We start from the raw sequence: 20246 nt of genomic DNA on the forward strand, positions 1-20246 counted from the left end.
CAGCAGAGCTCTGAGATCTGCTGACTCAGGTCAGATAGTGGAGCCCAGAGTTCAGACTGGACCCGGTGAAGCAGCTTTTAGCTGTTATGCTGCACACAACTGGAACAAACTACCAGCAGAACTGAAATCAGCCCCAACTGTAAGCACTTTTACATCCAGGTTAAAAACATTTCTCTTTCCGTGTGCTTATGGTTGAGTTCCTTTAAATCATAATGCTGTAAATCCTCTTAATTGTTTTATAATTTTCTCCCCCCCCCCTCTTCTTTGATTGCTTTTAACTGCGTTTTAATTTTTATTCTCTTTTAAATTGCTTGTTTTTCTGTTCTTTTTAAATGCCTTGTCTTTATTTAAATACATTGTGGTATGAAATGCGCTATATAAATGAAGATACCTTGCCTTAGTCAATCCATTAGTGATGTGTCGTGTTTTTTTTTTTTGTATTTCGAAAGAAGAAGAAAAAGAAGAAGAAAAGCAAAACTGAGGATGACTAGTGGGTCTGACTCTGATGTTTAATGTTTAGTTTTTTTCGATAGATAGATAGATAGATAGATAGATAGATAGATAGATAGATCGATCTCTCCACAGTAAGAAGAGCCATTAGAGCCGCATCTCAAAAAGAGCTGAAAATCCCATCACTACAATCCATAAAGGGACGGGTGTGGCAACCTTTATATTTAACAGACCAGAACTAACCTGTTCACGGACGTCTGATCGTCTGCTGCGGCCCTCTCTCGGCGTTGCTCTGGCTCGCTGAAAAACAAACGAGGTCAAAGCCGACGGGACGAGCTGCGTCGCCGTCTTCGTGGCCTTCTTTGCAGCTGCAGTTTCCCCTCTCAGGACGAGCTGCCGTCTCACTTTAGTTCAGCAGCTCCGACCCTGACCGACCTCACTGGAAGAAGAGTCGAGTCATCCCTCATTTTTTCTTTACACATCACCAGGAAGACGAGAAATAAATGCAGAGATCGATACAGACATCAATGTCAACGCAGGATTTAAGGCTAAAAACTGAGTTTTAACGAGCCTTTAAAGTGAATATCTGGTCCGTTACTCTCCAACACAGCAGTCACTCGCACCAAAAAACAAACGAGACGAGCTGGTCGAAACACATAATGCCCTGGATTTTTATTTTATTCTGTGACAATTCAAAGAGGATTCTTTTCCATGTGTGTGGTGGAAGGGTCTACAAAAACAAAAAGTCATGAATCAAACTGGGCCACTGGAATGGGCAGCTGGGATAGTGGTACAGACAAAGAAAAACTACAAGTAGCCTTGTTCAGTACCAAACTCTTCACAGAAGAGAGCCATTTTTTTTTTTAAATCTCATTTTTTCCCAAATGAAGGCACCCGATAGATAACATGTGGTTCGTGGCCTTTCAGCCTTCAGGTTCTTAAAAGTACAGAAAACGCTTTTTAATTCTTTTTTCTTCAATTCATACATGTTTTCTTATTATATAGAAGCTGGAATGATAAATGTCAGTTACTGCATGTTTTTTTTTTTTAAACCTTTTTTCAGTTTTTCTTTTTTAACTCCCTTATAGTTTTTTGTCTTTTTTTTTTTTTTTTTTTTTAGATCAACAAGTAACAAAAGAATGAAGTTCTTTTGTGAGGGAATTTAAATTTAAATTCAAAATAACAAAAAAAAAAAAAAAAAAAAAAAAAAACAGGAGATACAAAAATATTCTTTTAAAAATTATAAGGAGATGTGGGGGAAATCTTTTAGAGAAGAAGAAATGTAAATGAGGCCGTCTGATGCAAACCAGACGCCAGAAATCATACAGAAGCAGCATCGATCAATTAAAAAAACAAAATTATTTAGTGCTTAGGTTCGTCAGAAGCAGCAAAGGCTTCTGGGGGAGTCTTCTTCCCCATTGTTTTGTTACTTGTCTCAGCAATAATATGTATGGAAGAGCTTTGTGGAGACTGATTAACCCACTGATGCCTACGACAAACAAACCCACACCCGCCGCCTTCTTCTGCTGCTGCCGCCTGAATACGTCTCAACATCGAGGAAGGACGCCAAACCAGAGCCGGGCGACCTCCCCCCGGCCATGTTCGACACACGGATAATTCAAAGAAAATAGAGGAATTATGTGAGCTAAACGTGATGAGTTTAAACACGGGGAACCAGTGGAGGAGGGAGGGAGGGAGGAAGAGGGGGAGGTAGAGTGTATTTAAAAAAGAAAAAAGAAAGAAAAATGACATGAACGGAGGGAGAAATGAGACCTTTGTAAACACGGCACAATAAATAGATCCAACAGCAGGCCCCAACGCACCGTGCACGTGACCACACGTGCACTTTTCTCACTCCGGCTGCGGTTTTGTCGTTTTCTCTTTTAAATTTTTTTTTTTTAAACTTGTTTTTTTTTTTAACATCTCGAGTGCAAAACATCACAAATGAACAATTCTGTATTCAAGTAATGTTATATACAAGAACGGGGGGGTGGGGGGGTGGGTGGTGGTGGCGGGTAGGGGGGAGAAGAGGGGTGGGGGGCGGGAGGGCGTATTACAAATATGCAGTACTGTACAGATAATTGCCATATTAAGAATTTACAGACGATCTCTTATTAACAGTAACAAAGGGGGAAATTGGGGGGGGGGGGGGATTTGTACGAGACGAGCATTGCAATTAAGTCCCAAAACTGTTGCCATGGAAACCCAGCCTTGCCGCGCTCATTCGGCCACCGCTTGTCTTCACGACCAATCGAATGATGCATAGCACCTAAAAAAAGAAGAAAAAAAAAAAAGCCCAACTCAAAACGACAACGATGGGTCGTGTTGCCCCGCCGCGCCGCGCCGGAGGCTACGTGACCTCCATGGCCACTGTGTTCTCCGATAGACTGTTCAGTGCTGGCTTGTCTTGTTCGTGATTCTCCCTGAGAGCAGAAGAAGAAGAAGGAGGAGAGAAAGACAGCGTTAGTGTCACAGCAGCTTCCTTCTGCCTCATTTTAACCGTAAAATGTCGGGCGAATAAATGCTCCGAACTTTACGTAGTTTTTACACTTTTTACTGCACGTTAAACAGAGTTTAAAATAAATAACAGAAAAAGCTTAAATTTGAACAATATAAAACACATTTTTATAAACTTTGGCTGTGTTCGAAACCGCATACTACTCCTACTAACTTTAACTTTTTTTAAGTTCCCGGATGCATACTAGATTCTCTGAAATGTTGGGTATGCATCATGAGGTTACTACTCATACTCAAACTACCCAGGATGCAACGTAACGTGACCGATCGTCATTTCCTGTCAAAACGGCAGTTTCAAGCTAGCTACAACGAGGGTAGGTTCACTTCCTGTTTTCAAAACAAAAGCACCAATTGTATCCTAATGGATTTCCCTATGATAAAAGGCAACGGGTATTTTATTTTGTGAAAATAACAGGAAGTGCGTTGCTCACTGCGGCTAGCTTTAGTAGCGCTGAATTCGTGGGAACAAAATTGTAACCAGCGGTATTTTGTCAGGTTTTCAACACGTTGGGGATCTAAACGACTACTTTCTCACCTGAAAATGTTTCAAATGTTGCTAAAGTTTACAGAGTTTAGAGCTTAAGGGAAATCAGCTTCAGGCCGGCTGATTTCGGCGCGGGCAGGAGCAAAATGCATTGTGGGTAAACGCTCTGCATACTGTCTGATCGATGAGTATGCAGTTTCGAACACAGCCCGTGTCTCATCTTAAGGCGTTTTAACTTCTAGTGTTTGACCAAGTCGATTTTAAATCGATTAATTCTAAAGTTTTATGATAAGAGTTTATTTCCGCTATGCTTGAGCTGCTGTAGAGACACAAAAACCATCATGGCAGCTGGCAGGAAGCGTTCGTTCCCGCGTCTTCAGACATCTGGAACCTGTTTGGTTTTGCGATCTCTGACTAAACTAATTTCCCAACGTTTCATCTCTCGTTTAAAGGCCGTTGCTACCAAAGATGTGAGCACATTCGGTTAATTTCAGCACCTTAAACGAAGGCACGCTGCCCTCAAACTCCCACATTAGGGGATTAGTTTCCACCGTGTGTCCCGCTGGATATCGCTAAAGATATGGCGCCCATTTAAACGGTGGAAAAGCCCGGTTTTATGGCCCACTTGTGAGCTAACGAGTCAGAAACATTTACTCAAAGTTTCTGTTTATATTTAATGTAATTCATCATCTTTTATCTTCCTCTTAAAACGGTTTCAAAGCTTCCGTTTAGCTGCACCTTTAATCTAAAGGAAACGATCAAAGTGAAACTCGTTTTTAGTCATTTAGAATGTTTTTAAGAAATTTTAAAATCGAGTTTCGTGTGAAACTGAAGTTTTATTTTTAAGTTAAGTCTGAGGTTCTGAGGCCCCATCCACACGCAGTCGGGTATCTGCTAAAACGAATATATTTTTCTACGTTTGGACCCGTCATCCACATGAAAACGCATCATAAACGAATATTTTTAAAAACTCGGGGCAAAGTGAAGATTTTTGAAAACTCCGTTTATGCATTTGCGTGTAGACAGAGATAACCGGAGTTTTGCGTTTTCGAACGTCACAGTATGCGCCAAAACAACAACAAATCTGCTCTGACGTCAAACGTGCGACCTTTGTTTACTGAAGAAGCATGCTTTGAGAACTGTGGTGGTTATTATTGTGCAGGCGCTGTTTACCGCCTTGATTTTACACGCCCAACTACTGCTCCAAGAGCACAGGCGACGGGCAACATCGCGGTCGGTGATTTACCCCCTCATAACAACTCCACGTAGGCATGTTCTTCGCCGGATTTGGATCAGACCGGGACGCACTGCCATCTACAGGTTTGGATGCTTATGAATGCGATTGAAAACGCAGATGTTCGGTTATGTGTGGAAAGTTGTTTTTTTTCCGAAAACGAGGCAACGTGGATTCAAATTATTCTATAAACGGTTTTAAAAATACCCGGCTACGTGTGTACATAGCCTGAAACTCAGAATCAAAGCGATCGTGTGACCAGCGCCTACAGAAAGGCGAGCAGCATCATTCTGATGCGTGGTTTGGTCCCTCACCTGGGCACTATGTCCAGCGGCGAGGCCGAGGCCGGAGCGACCTTGGGTTTCTGACAGTTGGCGGTTGCTGCGTGGGCGAGCTTTAAGGCGGATGTCGACATGGTGGCGCTCAGCGTCCGGGGGGCGTGGATGCGCTTGCCGGCGGGGACGCCCAGACGGAGGCTGTTGTTGTTCCCCAGCAGGACCTGAGTGGCGGCGGTGTTTGTGGTCGTGGCGTTGGCGGGGTGGGTGGTGCCGTTGTTGTTACTGGTGGCTGAGCTGGTGGTGCAGGGGTGGAGGAAGGCGGATGTCTGGGTAGTGGTGAGAGGAGCCGGAGCGGCGGGGGACGGGGACGCTGTGCTCGAGAAGTTCAAGCCCTTGTAGACACCTGAGGGGATTCAGAGATGTTTAAAAATCACCAGAAGAAGAAAAATCCTGCTTCAAACATTTAACCCAAATCCCTGATGGGGGACATTTTTGTCCACTTGGGGTGAACTTTCTCCTCTAATTTCACACTGTAGATAGTGATACTCATCATATTTGGTCCAGTTGTGCATTTTTGACTATTTTTTCAACTTTCAAACACACGTCATATACAATGCAACTTTTCATTGTGTAGAAAAAAAACTCCTTTATTTCTGAAAAGGGACATTTTTGTCCCCTTTTAAAACGACCTAAAAACATCAAATATGAATGTTTTTTTCCCACTTTTTTCCAGAAATCTTTTATTCCACTTCAGTTTTCAATTATTTTTCAAAAAAATTAACCCTTTAGATGCCAATTAGAACTTTTTAGCCCAAATTTTAAGCCTTTAGATGCCAGTATTTTCAAAATATGGAATGCTGAAATATTGAGTGAGGATAATTATGGTCTGGGATATGTCAATGATTAGCAACAACGTTGATTTTTAGGGATTTTTAATTTTTTTGTTATGCCCGATTTAAAAAAAACAAACAAAAAAAAAAAACAAAAACAAATGCTGTATTCATTATAATGTATGTCTATGGGAGCCGTTTCTGTAATCTGCCACTGCAGAAAAACTTAAAAGCTGTAAAAACTGATGTTGTAGCTCATCAACGATATATCCCAGACCTAATAATCCCCCATAGAATATTTCACTTTGCACTGCATACATTGAAAAAACAAACAAACAAACAAACAAACAAACGTGAGACTGATTTGGACAGGTTTAAAAGCTGGCAGGGCCGTCATACCTGAGGGGGGGACGACGCCATTGACTCCGCCTCCCAGGGCCAGCTCATCCTTAGATTTCAGAGCCAGGATTTGGTCGGCGGTGACGAGGGCCGAGGCGGCAAACTGAGCACCGGCCTGGTCCAACGTGTTGACCAGGCTCTGTCGGGAGGAAAGAAACAAACGGGTGAGGGCGGCGGGCTGGTGTAACGGCCGCGGTCACATCTGTCTGCAGCTGGTTACTGACCTGTGTGCGGTTGGCAGTGCTGTTGGCTTGCTGTTGCTGCTGGGCTTGGTCCAGCTGCTGTTTGTGCATCAGGGCCAGCTGCTCCTGATGCTGCTGGTACTGTTCAGCTGTCAGAGCTGAGGGGGACAAACGCAGCGTCACAAACGCAGCGTCACAAACGCAGCGTCACAAACGCAGCGTCACAAACGCAGCGTCACAAACGCAGCGTCACAAACGCAGCGTCACAAACGCAGCGCCACAAACGCAGCGCCACAAACGCAGCGCCACAAACGCAGCGCCACAAACGCAGCGTCACAAACGCAGCGCCACAAACGCAGCGCCACAAACGGTCCCAACCGAGAACTGAACCCACAGCTTTTTTACTCTGTACGCCATCAGCAGCACGCGGCCGGACGCTATCCTTTTCTATCGGGCCTCGTTCAGGGCAGAATATTTGGAACAGTTTTTTTTTTTTGAACAACCTTAGTTGGAACAAACTCCTCCAACGCTTTCCAGGGTGCTTGCTCTTTTTCCAAATTAAAATTCCAGATTTTTTCCAGACTTTTTTAAAACAAACTTTTTTTCCTCCCAAAACCTTAACTTTATGTACTTGTAACTTGTGTGCCTACTGCCTACTTCATTGGTTGAGATTGTACCAACTGTGTTTATTAGAAATGTTCATTTTTATAGGCTAGTATTCAATGAACAAATGCATTATTCACAGTAAATTATGCTTTTACTGATGAAAACGTTTCAAACTAAATAAACAAACAAAAAAAAAAAAAAAAAAAAATCACAAGTACATGAATTTCACATCAAACAAAAACTATTTATAAAAAAAATAAATAAATAAAATAAATGAATGTATGTAGAATTCAGTCTCTTCACTCACATCTCATCCCATTAGGCTAATAGAGTACGTGACCAGATACTAAAATTATAGTTTTATAGCCTACCTTCCTATTTCTCATTTCACAATGCCTTTCAGCATTCTGTAACATTCTACCATACATTTATTTTCCATAACTTTATTCAGACTTTCACACAAAATTAAAGACTTTAAGGTCTGGAAAACAGTGCTTCACAATTCCATACTTATTAAGACTTTCAAGACTTGCGCAGGCACCCTGACTTTCTCTGCCACTTAAAGTGTGCAACAGAAGCCTTCCATTAGAGAGAATAACTTACATATTAAAGGCTAAACAGCAATTATTTGAAGCCCTTTCATGTGGACCCCATCAGTCCAGCTCTGAGGTCTTTACACTGGCTGCCTGTCCATCAGAGGATAGACTTTAAAGTTCTGATGCTGCTCTATAAAGCTCTGAATGGTCCAGGACCAGAATGCATCAGGGACCTCCTGACCCAGTATGAACCCTCCAGACCCCTCAGCTCATCTGGATCCGGTCTTCCATCAGTTCCCAGAGTCAGAACCAGACATGGAGAAGCTGCGTTCAGCTTCTATGCTCCACATGTCTGGAACAAACTCCCAGAAAGCCTCAGATCAGCTGAAACACTCAGTGTGTTTAAGACACACCTGTTTTCAGCTGCGTTTGAATAAAGCTCAAAACTTAATCACATTTTAACTACCGATTTTATCCATTGTTCTTATTTCTTTCTTTAAAATTTAAATCATTATTATTTCTACTGTTTTAATGTCTCCGTAAAGCACTTTGAATCGCCTTGTAGTTGAATTGTGCTGTACAGATAAACTTGCCTTGCCCTTTCATCAGCTACATTCAGGACTTGGATTTAAGAGATGAAGAAGTGGATGACTAATCCTGACCTTGTAAGATTTGTATGTTTTCTCTATATTTGCATTTTATTTTGCATTTATTAATAATACTTGTTTGTATATAGATTATCACCTTGGTCAACAGGAGGACTATCCTTGTTTTGAGTGTTTTGTTTTACTTTTACTTTTCTTTAAACAAATGCAGCGACTTTTTGTATGGAAGTTGAATGAAGATATACAAATGTAAAGGCTGTATGTAAAAGTTTGGGGACCATTTAGTCCAAAACGGGCAGTATTCTTCTGTTGGAAAAGGTCTAAATGGCAGGACAGGCTTGTTTTCAGTCGCCTGATGATGTATTAATAAAAATCAATTCACCTCTCCAGTTGTTTTTGTTTTAATTTGACGCCACAGGTGGGCCAGATCGAGACGATTCACAGGTTGCGTTTTGCCCACGAGTGCTCGAAAACCCTTTGAAACTTTTAAAAAACGGCACCTAAAAGCTGTTTGGATGTTATTTAGACTTTAAAATCAACACATTAAAATAAAAAACCAGGCCGCAGACGCGGGTGAATCATCTCACCGAGCAGCTTACGCAACAGAAACGTGATTACACATTACGGGTGACGGTTTACCTCCGTAAATACGGCACGTTTAATGCAACCGGGATTAATCTGGGAAAGAAACAGAAAACCAGGCTGGGATCAGGTTTGTGTGCTCGTGTTAAAATGACACCAACAAGCCTAAATAAGCCACGCCCACTGCGGGGGCGAGCCGATAACCAGGAAGAGAAGAGATGCTTTAGATATATTACGCGTTTATGATCGGGGTTGGAAATGAAGAAAAGTGAAATATGCTGCTCACAGCCGCCCTGTTGAGGGACAGATTCACCTCTCTTCTTTCTTTAGGGACACTTTGATTAAAGAAAGCATCGGAGCTCCTTTCCTTCAAACAGCTCTCATCGTGAGGTATGCATTGCTCAGATATTTCCAGGTCTTTTCTTAGTTCTTAGACTTGAGTCTCAGGGCGTCTTCAACTCACCAAAAAGCCACTTTTAGCAGAAGGTGTCAATAACAGAACATTTTAGGTGTAAAACAGCATCAACTTGCCTGTTTTTACCTCCTTTTGAGCACAAAGAACGAGCCCAAACAAACAGAATGACATTTCCATAAGAACCATATGGAAATAACCAGGTTCCAGAGGAGCTGGAAGTGTTACTCAGCCTCTGCGTTAACCTCCGCCTTCACAGGCCGCCTATTGACCGTAAAGCCAGTTCTCACATTTCAAGGTATTAAGTGACTTTGAGACGAACTGAGAGCGACGAGCTTTCTGGGATCTTGCGTAACGGAGAACTTAAGAGTGGATCAATATTTCACCGAAGCACAAAGTCACAGCTCGTCCTCAGGAACTCCCACCGTGGTCGTTTCCTACAACCCGACGGCATCTTATTTCAGCCAAAACCCAACTCTGAGCCGTTTCTTTAGTTTCCTGAAAGGACTTCTGTTCGTTATATTCATCCACAGGTGGCCGTTTTTCATGCGTATTAAAACACGGCTTGAAACAGCAGCCAGACAACAAACGACTGACGGCTCTCAAAGTAACACCACCCCGGGACGCCGCGGGCCTACGTGTCAACATGCTAATAAATCCTGTGCATCTCATGAATTTATTCATCAAAACCAGCTTTAATTGAAACAAAGCTCCAGGACACAACCGACGCCGGTTCTGCAATCAAAAAGCGCTCAGAGCAAACAAGAAAAATAAGACGTTCGATGTTAAAGGGAAGCGTCCACTTTAAAGGGATAGTTCGCCTCTTTTGACATGAAGCTGTATGACATCCCATATCAGCAACATCATTTATGAACATCTTCTTACCCCCTGCTGCGTCCTGTGAGCAGAGTTCCAGCCTCGATTTGGTGTTGATGAAAGTAGTCCGGCTAGTTGCCAACAGCCGCGCCTGTTACGGTGTTTGCTGCTCGGTCTGCACAGCAGGCAGTGATACGAAGGGAGAGAAAATGGGGCCAATCGATTGTGAGGTCTGACTTTTCCTGGAGAATGATTTTGTGATGCAAATGTATTACTCTGTTGAACGCATATTGTTTTGAGAAGCAAAACGCTTCTTTTTTTAAACCCCAGCCAACTAGCCGGACTACCTTCATCAACACCAAAACGAGGCTGGAACTCGGCTCACAGGACGCAGCAGGGGGTAAGAAGATGTTCATAAATGATGTTGCTGATATGGGATGTCATACAGCTTCATGTCAAAAGAGGCGAACTGTCCCTTTAAGCTCAGAAACGTTTTTAAGAACAACAGAACAGTGAAAACATGGGATTCGCCATCACTACCGACTCGTAGCCATGAGCGTGACGGTAATCACATGAATACGGTCCGACAGGGCGGAGCCACACTTACCAGCAGCCGGTGCGGGCGCAGGGACGACCCTCGCCAGGCGTTGGGATCCGAACGGCCGTCCCCCGGCCGAGAGCGGCCGCTTCAGGCCGCGGCTCAACCTCCTGAACAGAGGGTGGGCGTGGTCCAGCTCGTGTAGTGGTAGTGTCCGTGGTCTAAAGTGCCTCCATCGGCATGACTTTATATTCAACAGTATCTGGCTGAGGTCCGTGGGGGATGGATAGGGGGGGGCGGCGGAGGAGGAACTTCTGTCCGAGGTATTTGTTTCTGAGGTACTGGCAAACTTGTCGGTGGCCGGCGAGCGCGAAGTCGCTGAAGGAGGAGGAGACGCGGGGGGAGGCAGGCCGAGCGTTTCTGGATCCAGTCCGTGGAAAACGTCGCCGTGTTCCGTGTGCGCCCGGTCCAGCAACACCCTGAGAGACGAGGACAGCGTTGGGAGGTTATTTTTAGTTTTCATACAGGTCGAAAAAAGGAAAAGAAACGAGTTTACTGACCTGCCGCCTCGTCCCACGCGCCGTCGAGCCATGCCCAGGCAGCGGCGTGGAACAGTGAGCGTGGTGAGACTGTAGCGAAAGCGATCCTCTGCCAAACCGCCCTCCCAGGGACCGCACCACGGCCAACTCCCCACCCGATCCTGACGAGCCTGCGGACGGGACGCTGGATGTTAGTGCGCTCAAAGCCTCAAACCTCCCAGGGTGTATACAGGCATAAACAAGTTAAATTTAACTTTTTAAGACCTTTTAATACCACTTCTAAATGAAATTTAAGACCAAACGTACGATGGAAATAACATCGACAGATGACGGTTGAGTTTAAGAACATCGACTAAATGTGTGTCATGCGAAAAGATCACAAAAATGTCATCACTGTCCTAAATTAAATTTATTACAATATTTTCAGAACATTTAAGTCCCATGAACAAATGCTTATAAAAAACCAAGAAAATTATTAAAAAAATAAATAAATACTGTTCCTTTAGAGCAAAAAGAAAAATACACAAATATTTAAGACCCATGCAATCTGAATTTAAGACAATTTAATACTTTTTAAGGTCTTATTTTCAGGAAAATTGATTTAAGACTTTAAGGACCCGCGGCCACCCTGCCTCCCCTCAGAGGAGGAAACTAAAGCTTCAAATTCACCACTTTAAAGAGTAAAAACCACGATAAGTCGGATCCGTTTACGCCAACATTTAGCGCGTTATCCAACAACAGATCATCAGCTGAGGGGGACTGAAAGGTGACGGAGCTTACAGCGTAGTACTGGCAGCCTGCTTTCCTGCGAAAGGCGAAGGCGCCATCTGGGTCGTTCTCCTCCTCTGCTTCCGAGGAGCCCGAGTGCAGCTGTGGACGGGAGAGGTCAGAGGTCGTGTTAAGGTCAGTCTGGATGGGTTTGGAGCATAGATATGTATAGAATGGCTAGCTGTCTCGTCCGCGTTGCTGGGCAACGGAGTCGAACGTCCGCAGATGGCCGCCATCTTACCACAGGCAGCTCTCTCGCTGCGTTGATGGTGAAACATTCAAACATTCAAGACATAACTTGCTTAATTCTCAAACGTTTAGGTTATTATAAACATCAAAGTAGTAAGCTAATTATCACACTACAGACGAAGTCCATATTTATTTTATTTTTTAAATAAAAACGTAAATATTTCACGTTTATTTGCCCCATGACTCAACTTTATTTATCCCTTGGGATGACTCCCTCAGGGAAATTCAAGTCCCCAGTAGCTCCAAACACACACATAGGATCTGTATAAATATATAATTAAAATATAATTAATATAGAATAATCTAAAACAAAGTGTAAAAAAAAAAAAGAATATAGGCTATACAAGATATACAAAGTAAAGAGTTAAATAAAATAAGTTATAGCACTATGGTTGAGTTATTGCCCATATTGCACAACACTTGTGTTAATTACACATTGTATGCACATAATCTGAAGATATTGCACAGTAGTGACGTGAATTATTGCACAGATGACCGAATAAATAAAATATCCCACAGGGTCTTTTAGTATGTAAAATAGTGTAAAATCGTGGAGATTTCTGCGAGATGAGAGTAATGGCGTCAGAGCAGATCACTTACAGTAACTATGGTTACCTCAGGTTTGACTGTCTCCCGGTAAGATGGCCGACTTGTGCGGACGTTTTAAACTCAGACGTAACACATCTAGCCATTTTATATTCTAGCCATATTATACATATCTATGGGTTTGGGGACACTGCAGAACAGCGAGACCAAACACCGGCGTGTTCCCACCAACCTGTGAGAAGGGCTCGTCGTCCGAGCTGGGGAAGTCGTACTGGTTTAGGTCCTTGGCGTTAAAGACGGCGGGGCCCGGGTGGTGGGGGGTGCCCGACGACAGAGGCAGGACCTTCTGCTTCTTCTCGTACTTCCTCTTCTGCCGGGGAACTTCCGTCTTCTCGGGCTGGAGGAGGCGAGGAAACGCTTTAGACCGAGCGACCTTAATTACGAGCCAACACTTTCCCGAGAAGCGGCGGCCTCACCTTGGATTTGTAGTCCTTGAGGTCCATGTGGTCCTGGTGTCGGTACTGGTTGGTGAGCGGGACCAGCGGGATGATCTGCGGCCTCACCAGCGCCCGCTCAGCCAGAACCTCTGCCATCACTTCTCCACCAAAGTCTGACATGACGTTTCTGGGACAAACGGAGCACCAGTTAGTCCAAACGACCAAATGTAGTTTTACTCTCACAACAACAGCCTCTAAAAACAGATAAACGACCCCGCACTCAACCCGCCTTTGTTCCGGTTCTGTTCTAACCTCTTCTCAAATATCTCCAGTGTGAGGTGCAGCAGCTCTCTCTTGCTCTTCTCCCTCCTCTTGATCATCTCCAGGATGGTGACGGCTCGGCTCAGATCCCTGCGGAGCTTCAGCATCTTCTCGTAGGACGCCTCGTCGTTCTTACGGTTCTGGACGCCAAAGGAAAAAATAAATAAATAAATAAATAAAAGCAAAACATCTAAAAACAAAGATTCCAGTTTGGTTTACATGAACACGTTTAACAGCATCCTTCTTCACAGATTCAAAAGTAATGAGACAAACTGGCCCAATTATCATTAAACTGGTTCAATCTAAACCTTTAAAGCCAACATTTAACCGTCTGGAACCCACAGACATCCCCTCACGCCGAGTTTCACTCGCTGCTTCACTTCTTTGTGGGTCGTCGTGATCCTGGACTTCTTTTAAAAACAGAACTTTCTCCTCTCATCATCATCATGGTTTCCTTTCTTGGCCCTTTAGAGTTTGAGTAAACTAAGTTTTGTCCACCAGTCTCTGACTGGTCTGTTTTTTTAAATTTCAGCCCAGTGTTTGCCTTCCTGACCTTAAATATAGTGGATTTATCATGAAATAACAGCAAAATGAGGGACTTCTGGCAAATTCAGCAATTTGTCCGATTACTTTTGAGCTACAGAGTGCATATCTAACTGTCATACACACCACTTTTCATGCCTCCGTGTCCTTTTAATACTCTTTAAAGTACTTTAAATAAAGATTTACTGGCTGAGGGGTTGAAAAGCCTGCAGTTAAATTGTTTGGACGACCACTTGGTGGCATTTTCTTTACTAAAGGGTTGAGAAAAACCAGCTGACAGAGTCAGTCGTCCACAGTATTTAGCGGTTTGACACGATTAAATTAAAGGCTGGCATAAAAACAACTTTAGCACAGCGAATGACCCCTTTTTAAATCTTTTTCCTGGACCTGGGAGAGCTTTATAGGCTTTTGAATGAAATCCATCCACTAATAAAAACGACCATCTATCCAAGCACAGGCCAAAAACAACTTAAAAGTCTCTCAAACGCCTCCTCGACATCAGCAAAAAGCCGCACAGACCCACGTGACACTTCACTGTTACGAAAGTCTTCATCAGTGAAGCGATGTACTGCTAATGTGGCGTAGCGGTGGTTACGCTCCTCTACTAACATGTGGTCTGCGTTTACAGCAAACTGGATCTGTGTGAAATTCGTGGACAGAGGAGGAAGAAAATATCCTGTAACGGATAAAGAAAGTCCAACTGTATCTGTGTCTGACTGCATCTCCGCTTCTGAATGCTCAGAACGCAAAGAAAAACCACACACGAGGTGCGACTCGGACGGATACGACCAGCTGCAGGTCAGCGGATAAGAAGAGGGACACCGACCTTCCTGGTCTGCATCTTCTCGGTGCGCCGTCGGAAGGCCACGTACGGGTCGCTGGTGCTGGAGCCGTCCCGTTTCTCCTGCTTGACGTTGGGGATGAGACAGTTGGCTTTGCTGTTTTTCCTCTTGCGGCTCCAGTAGTCAAAGACCTCCTTGATGAGCTCGTCGTCCTCCTTCAGCAGCAGTTTGGCCTCCGGAAGACTCACAGCCTGAGCGGCAAAGAGGAGAGTCACATTTTAATCACCAGAACCAACCGTTTAACTCCCAGCTCATTGTGCAACCGGCGCCGACCTGCTGTCCGCTGCCTTTCTCCAGCCGGTCGATCATCTCCTCAAACTGCAGGCAGCTGATCTCCATCTTCTTTTTCAGCTTGTTGACAAAGGCATCGTCCTCCGAGTCCAGGTCGTAGTCTGGCTGCTCCGTGTCCAAGCTGAAAGCTGCAGGAGAGTCAAAATTAGGGCTGCAACGATTCGTCGACAAAAATCAACAATAGAAATGATCGACAATGAATTCCACTGTCGCCAGACGAGTTTTTCCCAACAGAGTGAGGCATCTCACTTAATTACAATCTCTGCCGAGAGTCGCACGTGCACAATGTAACGGTAACGTACACGGAAATGGCGGCGTCCAACACATTCGCTACGCGTACCAAAACTTCTAAAGGTTGGGAGCATTTTAGCCTGGATAATGAGAATAAAAAGATTACTTACAAGGTTTTCCACGAACATTTAAAGAGAAAGCACGTCGGGCATCTGAACGAAACGGAGTCCGACTCGCCAACATTCAAGCCAATACGTTTTGTTGTTGATGTACATTTTATAATGGACAGGGGTTTATTTATTTATGGATTTATGTCCATACTGACCGAGCACTGTGCCTAATTGGTTTTAGATGGGACATCATTTGCCACATAATTAAAGCAACTTCATGCTAAATTAAAAAAAAAATAATAATAATAATAATAATAATAATCCAATTAGTCGACTAATCGTTTCAATAGTCGGTGACTCGTCGACTATTAAAATAGTCGTTAGTTGCAGCCCTAGTCAAAATACAGCTCAAAACACACTTTATCATCTAAATCTGCCAAACAACTACAGCTGGATTGTTTATTTTGTCCGTTTATATTCAAATGAAGGTGCTTTTGAGCCCATTTGATGGACAAACGGTTTGTGTTTGATGAGTCCATCCACTCAGGGAGGGTTACGCTCACACAGCCACGATTTGTTAACCAACGTGCAGCACTGCAACACACCTCGAATAAAAAGCCCGACAGGAAATCTCTCAGACGACGACCTCGTAAAAGATGAGGTCCAGATTTACATTTCTAACCATTTCCTGTGAAATCCAAACTGAACGCTGAGCAGAGAAAGTTCTTCCTGCATTCAGCAGAAACACAAAGACCGACAACCTTCGGTCACACTGAAAGTTTTGGGACGAAGACGACAGGAAGCACCTTTACTTCCAATTTTTGCTCAACCCAAAGAGCTTCGGTTCTGCTGTGAACAACCAGAGTAGAAACCTCGTGTTTACAGGAAAATAAAAGGGAGGCACAGACTAAAATAAAGCAGAATACCTCCGATATCTGGGCCAACGACACACAGCTTACAAATGAGAGTTCAGATGATTATCAGGCTGAATTAAAACACGTTTCAGATAACTCAGGAGCTAATGAACGCTGAACATTATCTGCTGTTTGCTGGGTTCATACAGACAGGTGATTCCACATTAAATGTATTTCCTCCCGACAGTTAAATGACATTTAAATCACCGCCACTGAACCCGTTTCCATTCTGAATAATGATGGCAGCTTGTAGCCTGAACGTGGATAAAATAACACCAACGGACCTAACGGGGCCTCTTCTGTACCGAGTATATTCACGATTTCCGTCCTACAGTCGGGTTCAATCAGACCAACTCAAAGCTCAGAGGCGGCGGCGTTTGTTTAAACTCGGCTCCCGTGTTCCCGATCACAGATGCAGGGTGCTTGCTCTTTTTCCAAATTAAAATTCCAGACTCTTTTAAAACTGATACTTTCCCCCCCCCAAGACCTTAACTTTATGTACTTGTAACTTGTGTGCCTACTGCCTACTTCATTGGTTGAGATTGTACCAACTGTGTTTATTAGAAATGTTCATTTTTATAGGCTAGTATTCAATGAACAAATGCATTATTCACAGTAAATTATGCTTTTACTGATGAAAACGTTTCAAAACATGAAAATCACAAGTACATGTCAATAGACCTCAGCAGTGACGTTACAAAAATGTGCCAGACTAGGCTAAGCATGCGTTGATTGGATATCATCCCATTAGGCTAATACAGTACGTGACCAGTTAGTAACATTAGAGTTTTAGAGCCTACCTTCCTATTTCTCATTTCACAATGCCTTTCAGCATACTGTAACATTCTACCATACATTTATTTTCCATACTTTCACACAAAATTAAAGACTTTAAGGTCTGGAAAACAGTGCTTCAAAATGCCATACTTAAAAAGACTTTCAAGACTTGCACAAGCACCCTGCAGAGGAGACGACGTGAAGCTCAGAGCATCTGCTGCTTTCATCTTTAAAACAAACACCTCAGATTTAATTAAAGCGCGCCTCTCTTCAGCCTTCAGACGTCAACTGAGAGCGGCGACTGGGCGTCTAAAGTCTGAAACTCGCACACATGAACTTTCAAAAAGAAGGTTAAAAATTATCCAAACTGAATTTTCTACGAGTCTAAAACCGTCGAGAAACCCTGAGCTCAATCTGACGGCCGGTGACGGGACCAGACGTCCGTTATTTCATCCTCCAACAGACAGCGGCCGTCTGCGTTTGGTGTTCAGCAAATTGCTTTTCTCTAAGAAACAATCGCGGCGACCGCTCGACACGATTACTGAACTAAGCAATCTAACAAACTCATTTCCTCCGATATTAAAGAGCGAGGCAATTTCTCAAACTCATTTACTTGGACAAGCGTGCAACAACTCGGGAAAAGCCCACAAAGCCGTTAACGGTGCGAACAGCCGACAGAAACAACAGACTCCTTCACAACCATCACTTTATAATCGAAGCCTCTTTAGAAGCCATTTCCCTGTGAGGAGCCAGTCGATACGAGAGGAAACCGCTCTTCAAGGACGTCTTAGGCCACATTTACACAAAGTGGGTATTTAGAGAAACGAATATTTCCCCCCCTCCGTTTTCAATAATAACATCGTTTTCAAAAAAAACTTGTAATTTACATCAACCCGCATAAATACACCGTCAAGCGCCAGAATAACTGTGCCAAACCTATTGGAGGCAGTGTAGGGAAAGGAATAAAGCCATGCAAGCCAATCAAAATCCTCAGAATCGAGGACTTTCCTCATGTGAAGGAGGAGATAACGCGAGCAAATATCACAACAAAACTGAAGGCAATAAGAGGGAAATATAGACAGTCGGTGCATACTGGACGCAGGAGCGGCCACGGAAGAGTGGTGCTCCTCTATTTTGAACTGTGCGAGCAGGTTTGGGGTGGCAAATGCAATGAGGCCAGAATCGTCTGCACAGAACTTTTACATCATCCATGATAATCCTGATCAGCAGCCAAACAAACTGTAAACATAAGGCGCTCGCATGACGTTAAGCATTTTCTGGCGCATAATGTGACGTTTAAGAACCTAAAACGCCGTTTCTCCCAGTTGACACGGCAACACATAACCGGCGTTATCAGAAATCTCCACTTTGGCCGGCGGTTTTAGAAATAATCGTTTTCTGTGATAAAAACGGAGTTTTGGTGTAAATGAGAGGCCAAACCGCAGGAAAATATCTGCGTCTTCCTATCGTGTAAACGGGGCCTTAAACAGCTTTCCTTACAATCATTTCTCTGCTTTCTGGGTCACATGTCGTCCATCGGGGGAAAGCCCACTTACGCTGTATGTGAATTAGCTGCTTTGGCATCTTGTAGTCCCCGGGGTAGAGGGATTCATAGTAGGTGATGTTGCTCTCTGCCTCGGGGACGGGGATGACCATGTTGTCCCGCTTCTCGCCGTAGACCTGCTGCGCTGAGATGGCCCGCTGGAGATGGTGTTCCTGCAGGCACAGAGACGGAGGTCATTCACACCGACAACCTTCATCATTTCCAACACAGGGACGCCGCCGATAACCACCGTAAATACAGTTTGTACGACTTTACCGACACGCAGCTGGTTAGATGAAATGAAAATAGATCGTCTGAACAGCTAAACTGTGATTTTACCCACACACTAAAAACACATTAAAGTTTCTAAATGCCTCGCAGCTGGGCTGGACGCACCGTGGGGGCTGAAACTGAAAGAATCCCGTCCCACACAAAGTCCAAGGCTGGATTTACTCCGGCAGCGTTATTCTGCCGAGCTGCTGAGCAGATTCATGTCCAGAACGAGAGTACAGCGAGGCCCCGTTTTTCCTTTCTCATTTCATAAAACGCTTTTAAACACAAACATCTTGGCTCCTTCCAGCTTAACGCGTCCGACAGCTACAGGGTTCCTCATCTATCTTAGCAAAACAAATCAGACCGTAGCCTCCTCCGCTCTGACCGACCCATTTCTCAGAAACTATTCAAATTAAGGCCCATTTTCTGAGGCTGAACTGGTACCAGAGGAGATGACACAACTTTTAGGGTTCAGCAGAGTTCATGCCTGAACACAGCTGCTCACATTCATCTGCGTTTGTCCCATTTTAAATCAGAAAAACAATGCTTTACTGTGACCTCAGATAGATTAAATTAAGTACAAACGAGGACATGTAAAGACTGTCAATAAGTGCTAACTGCTATGGCCAGATGTGCAGGATAAAGCAGCTGGATTAATGAGACAACGGGAGATAAAAGAGGGTAAAACTGCTCCTCTGCAGGTTCAAAGAGGAGGAAAAAGGAGCTGGGGGAGGGAAACCGAACTCTCTTGAACTGCAGAGCACAAACACGGAGGAAAACTCGACACTGTTTTTAGCTTTTAGCTCGATCTACCAGCCGTCTTTGTTAGAACAGCCTGCCGCTGCCAATCTCTGACGGGGGCTATGCCGGAGGGATGGGAGGACTTTATACTACGGGGCTGTTTGTCTGGAGCCGTTAGCCCAAGCTGGGCAGCGAGCCACCGGCGGGCAGTCTGTCAACGAGGCAGCATGCTGCAAGTCTGCTGGAGCGGCTCTCTGGAGGGAAGGTGTGTGTTAATCGTTTTCCCCGAGGCAGCCAGTGAGAGCCAAGGGTGGTGGTGGAGGGTTATTTCTGTCTGGGGAATGCAGACGGAGCGAGCGAGTGAGTCAGACAGGTTTGAGTTTAAAAGAGCCACAGCGACACTTTCAGAACGCAACAGGTCTGTTACGCAAGCATCAAAGTGAATTCGCCCTCCAACGACCCCGGTCACATCTACAGACGACTACGAAGCTTTTTTTTTTTGGCTAAAGTTTCCACGGCAGCTTTGATTTTCTGTGTTTTTAAGTTCGCCTGCTCAGAGTCACCGAACACTAGGGATGGGAATTGATAAGATTTTTACGATTCCAATTCCATTTTCGATTCTGCTTAATGATTCGGTTCTTTAATCGGTTCC

The 20246-nt window shown here is 44.1% G+C and overlaps 1 protein-coding gene across 3 annotated transcripts in view; it reads right to left on the reverse strand.

Annotated features, from left to right (window-relative positions):
- Positions 1–1097: 1097 nt before the first annotated feature.
- LOC142398635 (enhancer of polycomb homolog 1-like) overlaps positions 1098–20246 on the reverse strand; it is a 35493-nt gene continuing 16344 nt past the window's right edge. For 2 of the 3 annotated variants that reach the window (XM_075482713.1, XM_075482712.1), the window contains 13 exons: positions 18594–18753; positions 14988–15133; positions 14699–14905; positions 13321–13469; positions 13048–13195; positions 12804–12968; positions 11789–11878; positions 11030–11178; positions 10539–10948; positions 6417–6532; positions 6193–6331; positions 5000–5366; positions 1098–2873 (listed from right to left, as the gene is read on the reverse strand). In XM_075482713.1, the coding sequence (XP_075338828.1) occupies positions 2801–2873; positions 5000–5366; positions 6193–6331; positions 6417–6532; positions 10539–10948; positions 11030–11178; positions 11789–11878; positions 12804–12968; positions 13048–13195; positions 13321–13469; positions 14699–14905; positions 14988–15133; positions 18594–18693 (2259 nt within the window). In that variant the 5' untranslated portion in view covers positions 18694–18753 and the 3' untranslated portion in view covers positions 1098–2800. Of the gene's footprint in view, positions 2874–4999; positions 5367–6192; positions 6332–6416; positions 6533–10538; positions 10949–11029; positions 11179–11788; positions 11879–12803; positions 12969–13047; positions 13196–13320; positions 13470–14698; positions 14906–14987; positions 15134–18593; positions 18754–18976; positions 20026–20246 lie in introns of those variants that run through there. The other variant, XM_075482714.1, reaches the window with a different exon arrangement.

The sequence above is a fragment of the Odontesthes bonariensis genome, chromosome 14 (genome assembly GCF_027942865.1).
Source record: "Odontesthes bonariensis isolate fOdoBon6 chromosome 14, fOdoBon6.hap1, whole genome shotgun sequence".
Classification (NCBI taxonomy): domain Eukaryota; kingdom Metazoa; phylum Chordata; class Actinopteri; order Atheriniformes; family Atherinopsidae; genus Odontesthes; species Odontesthes bonariensis.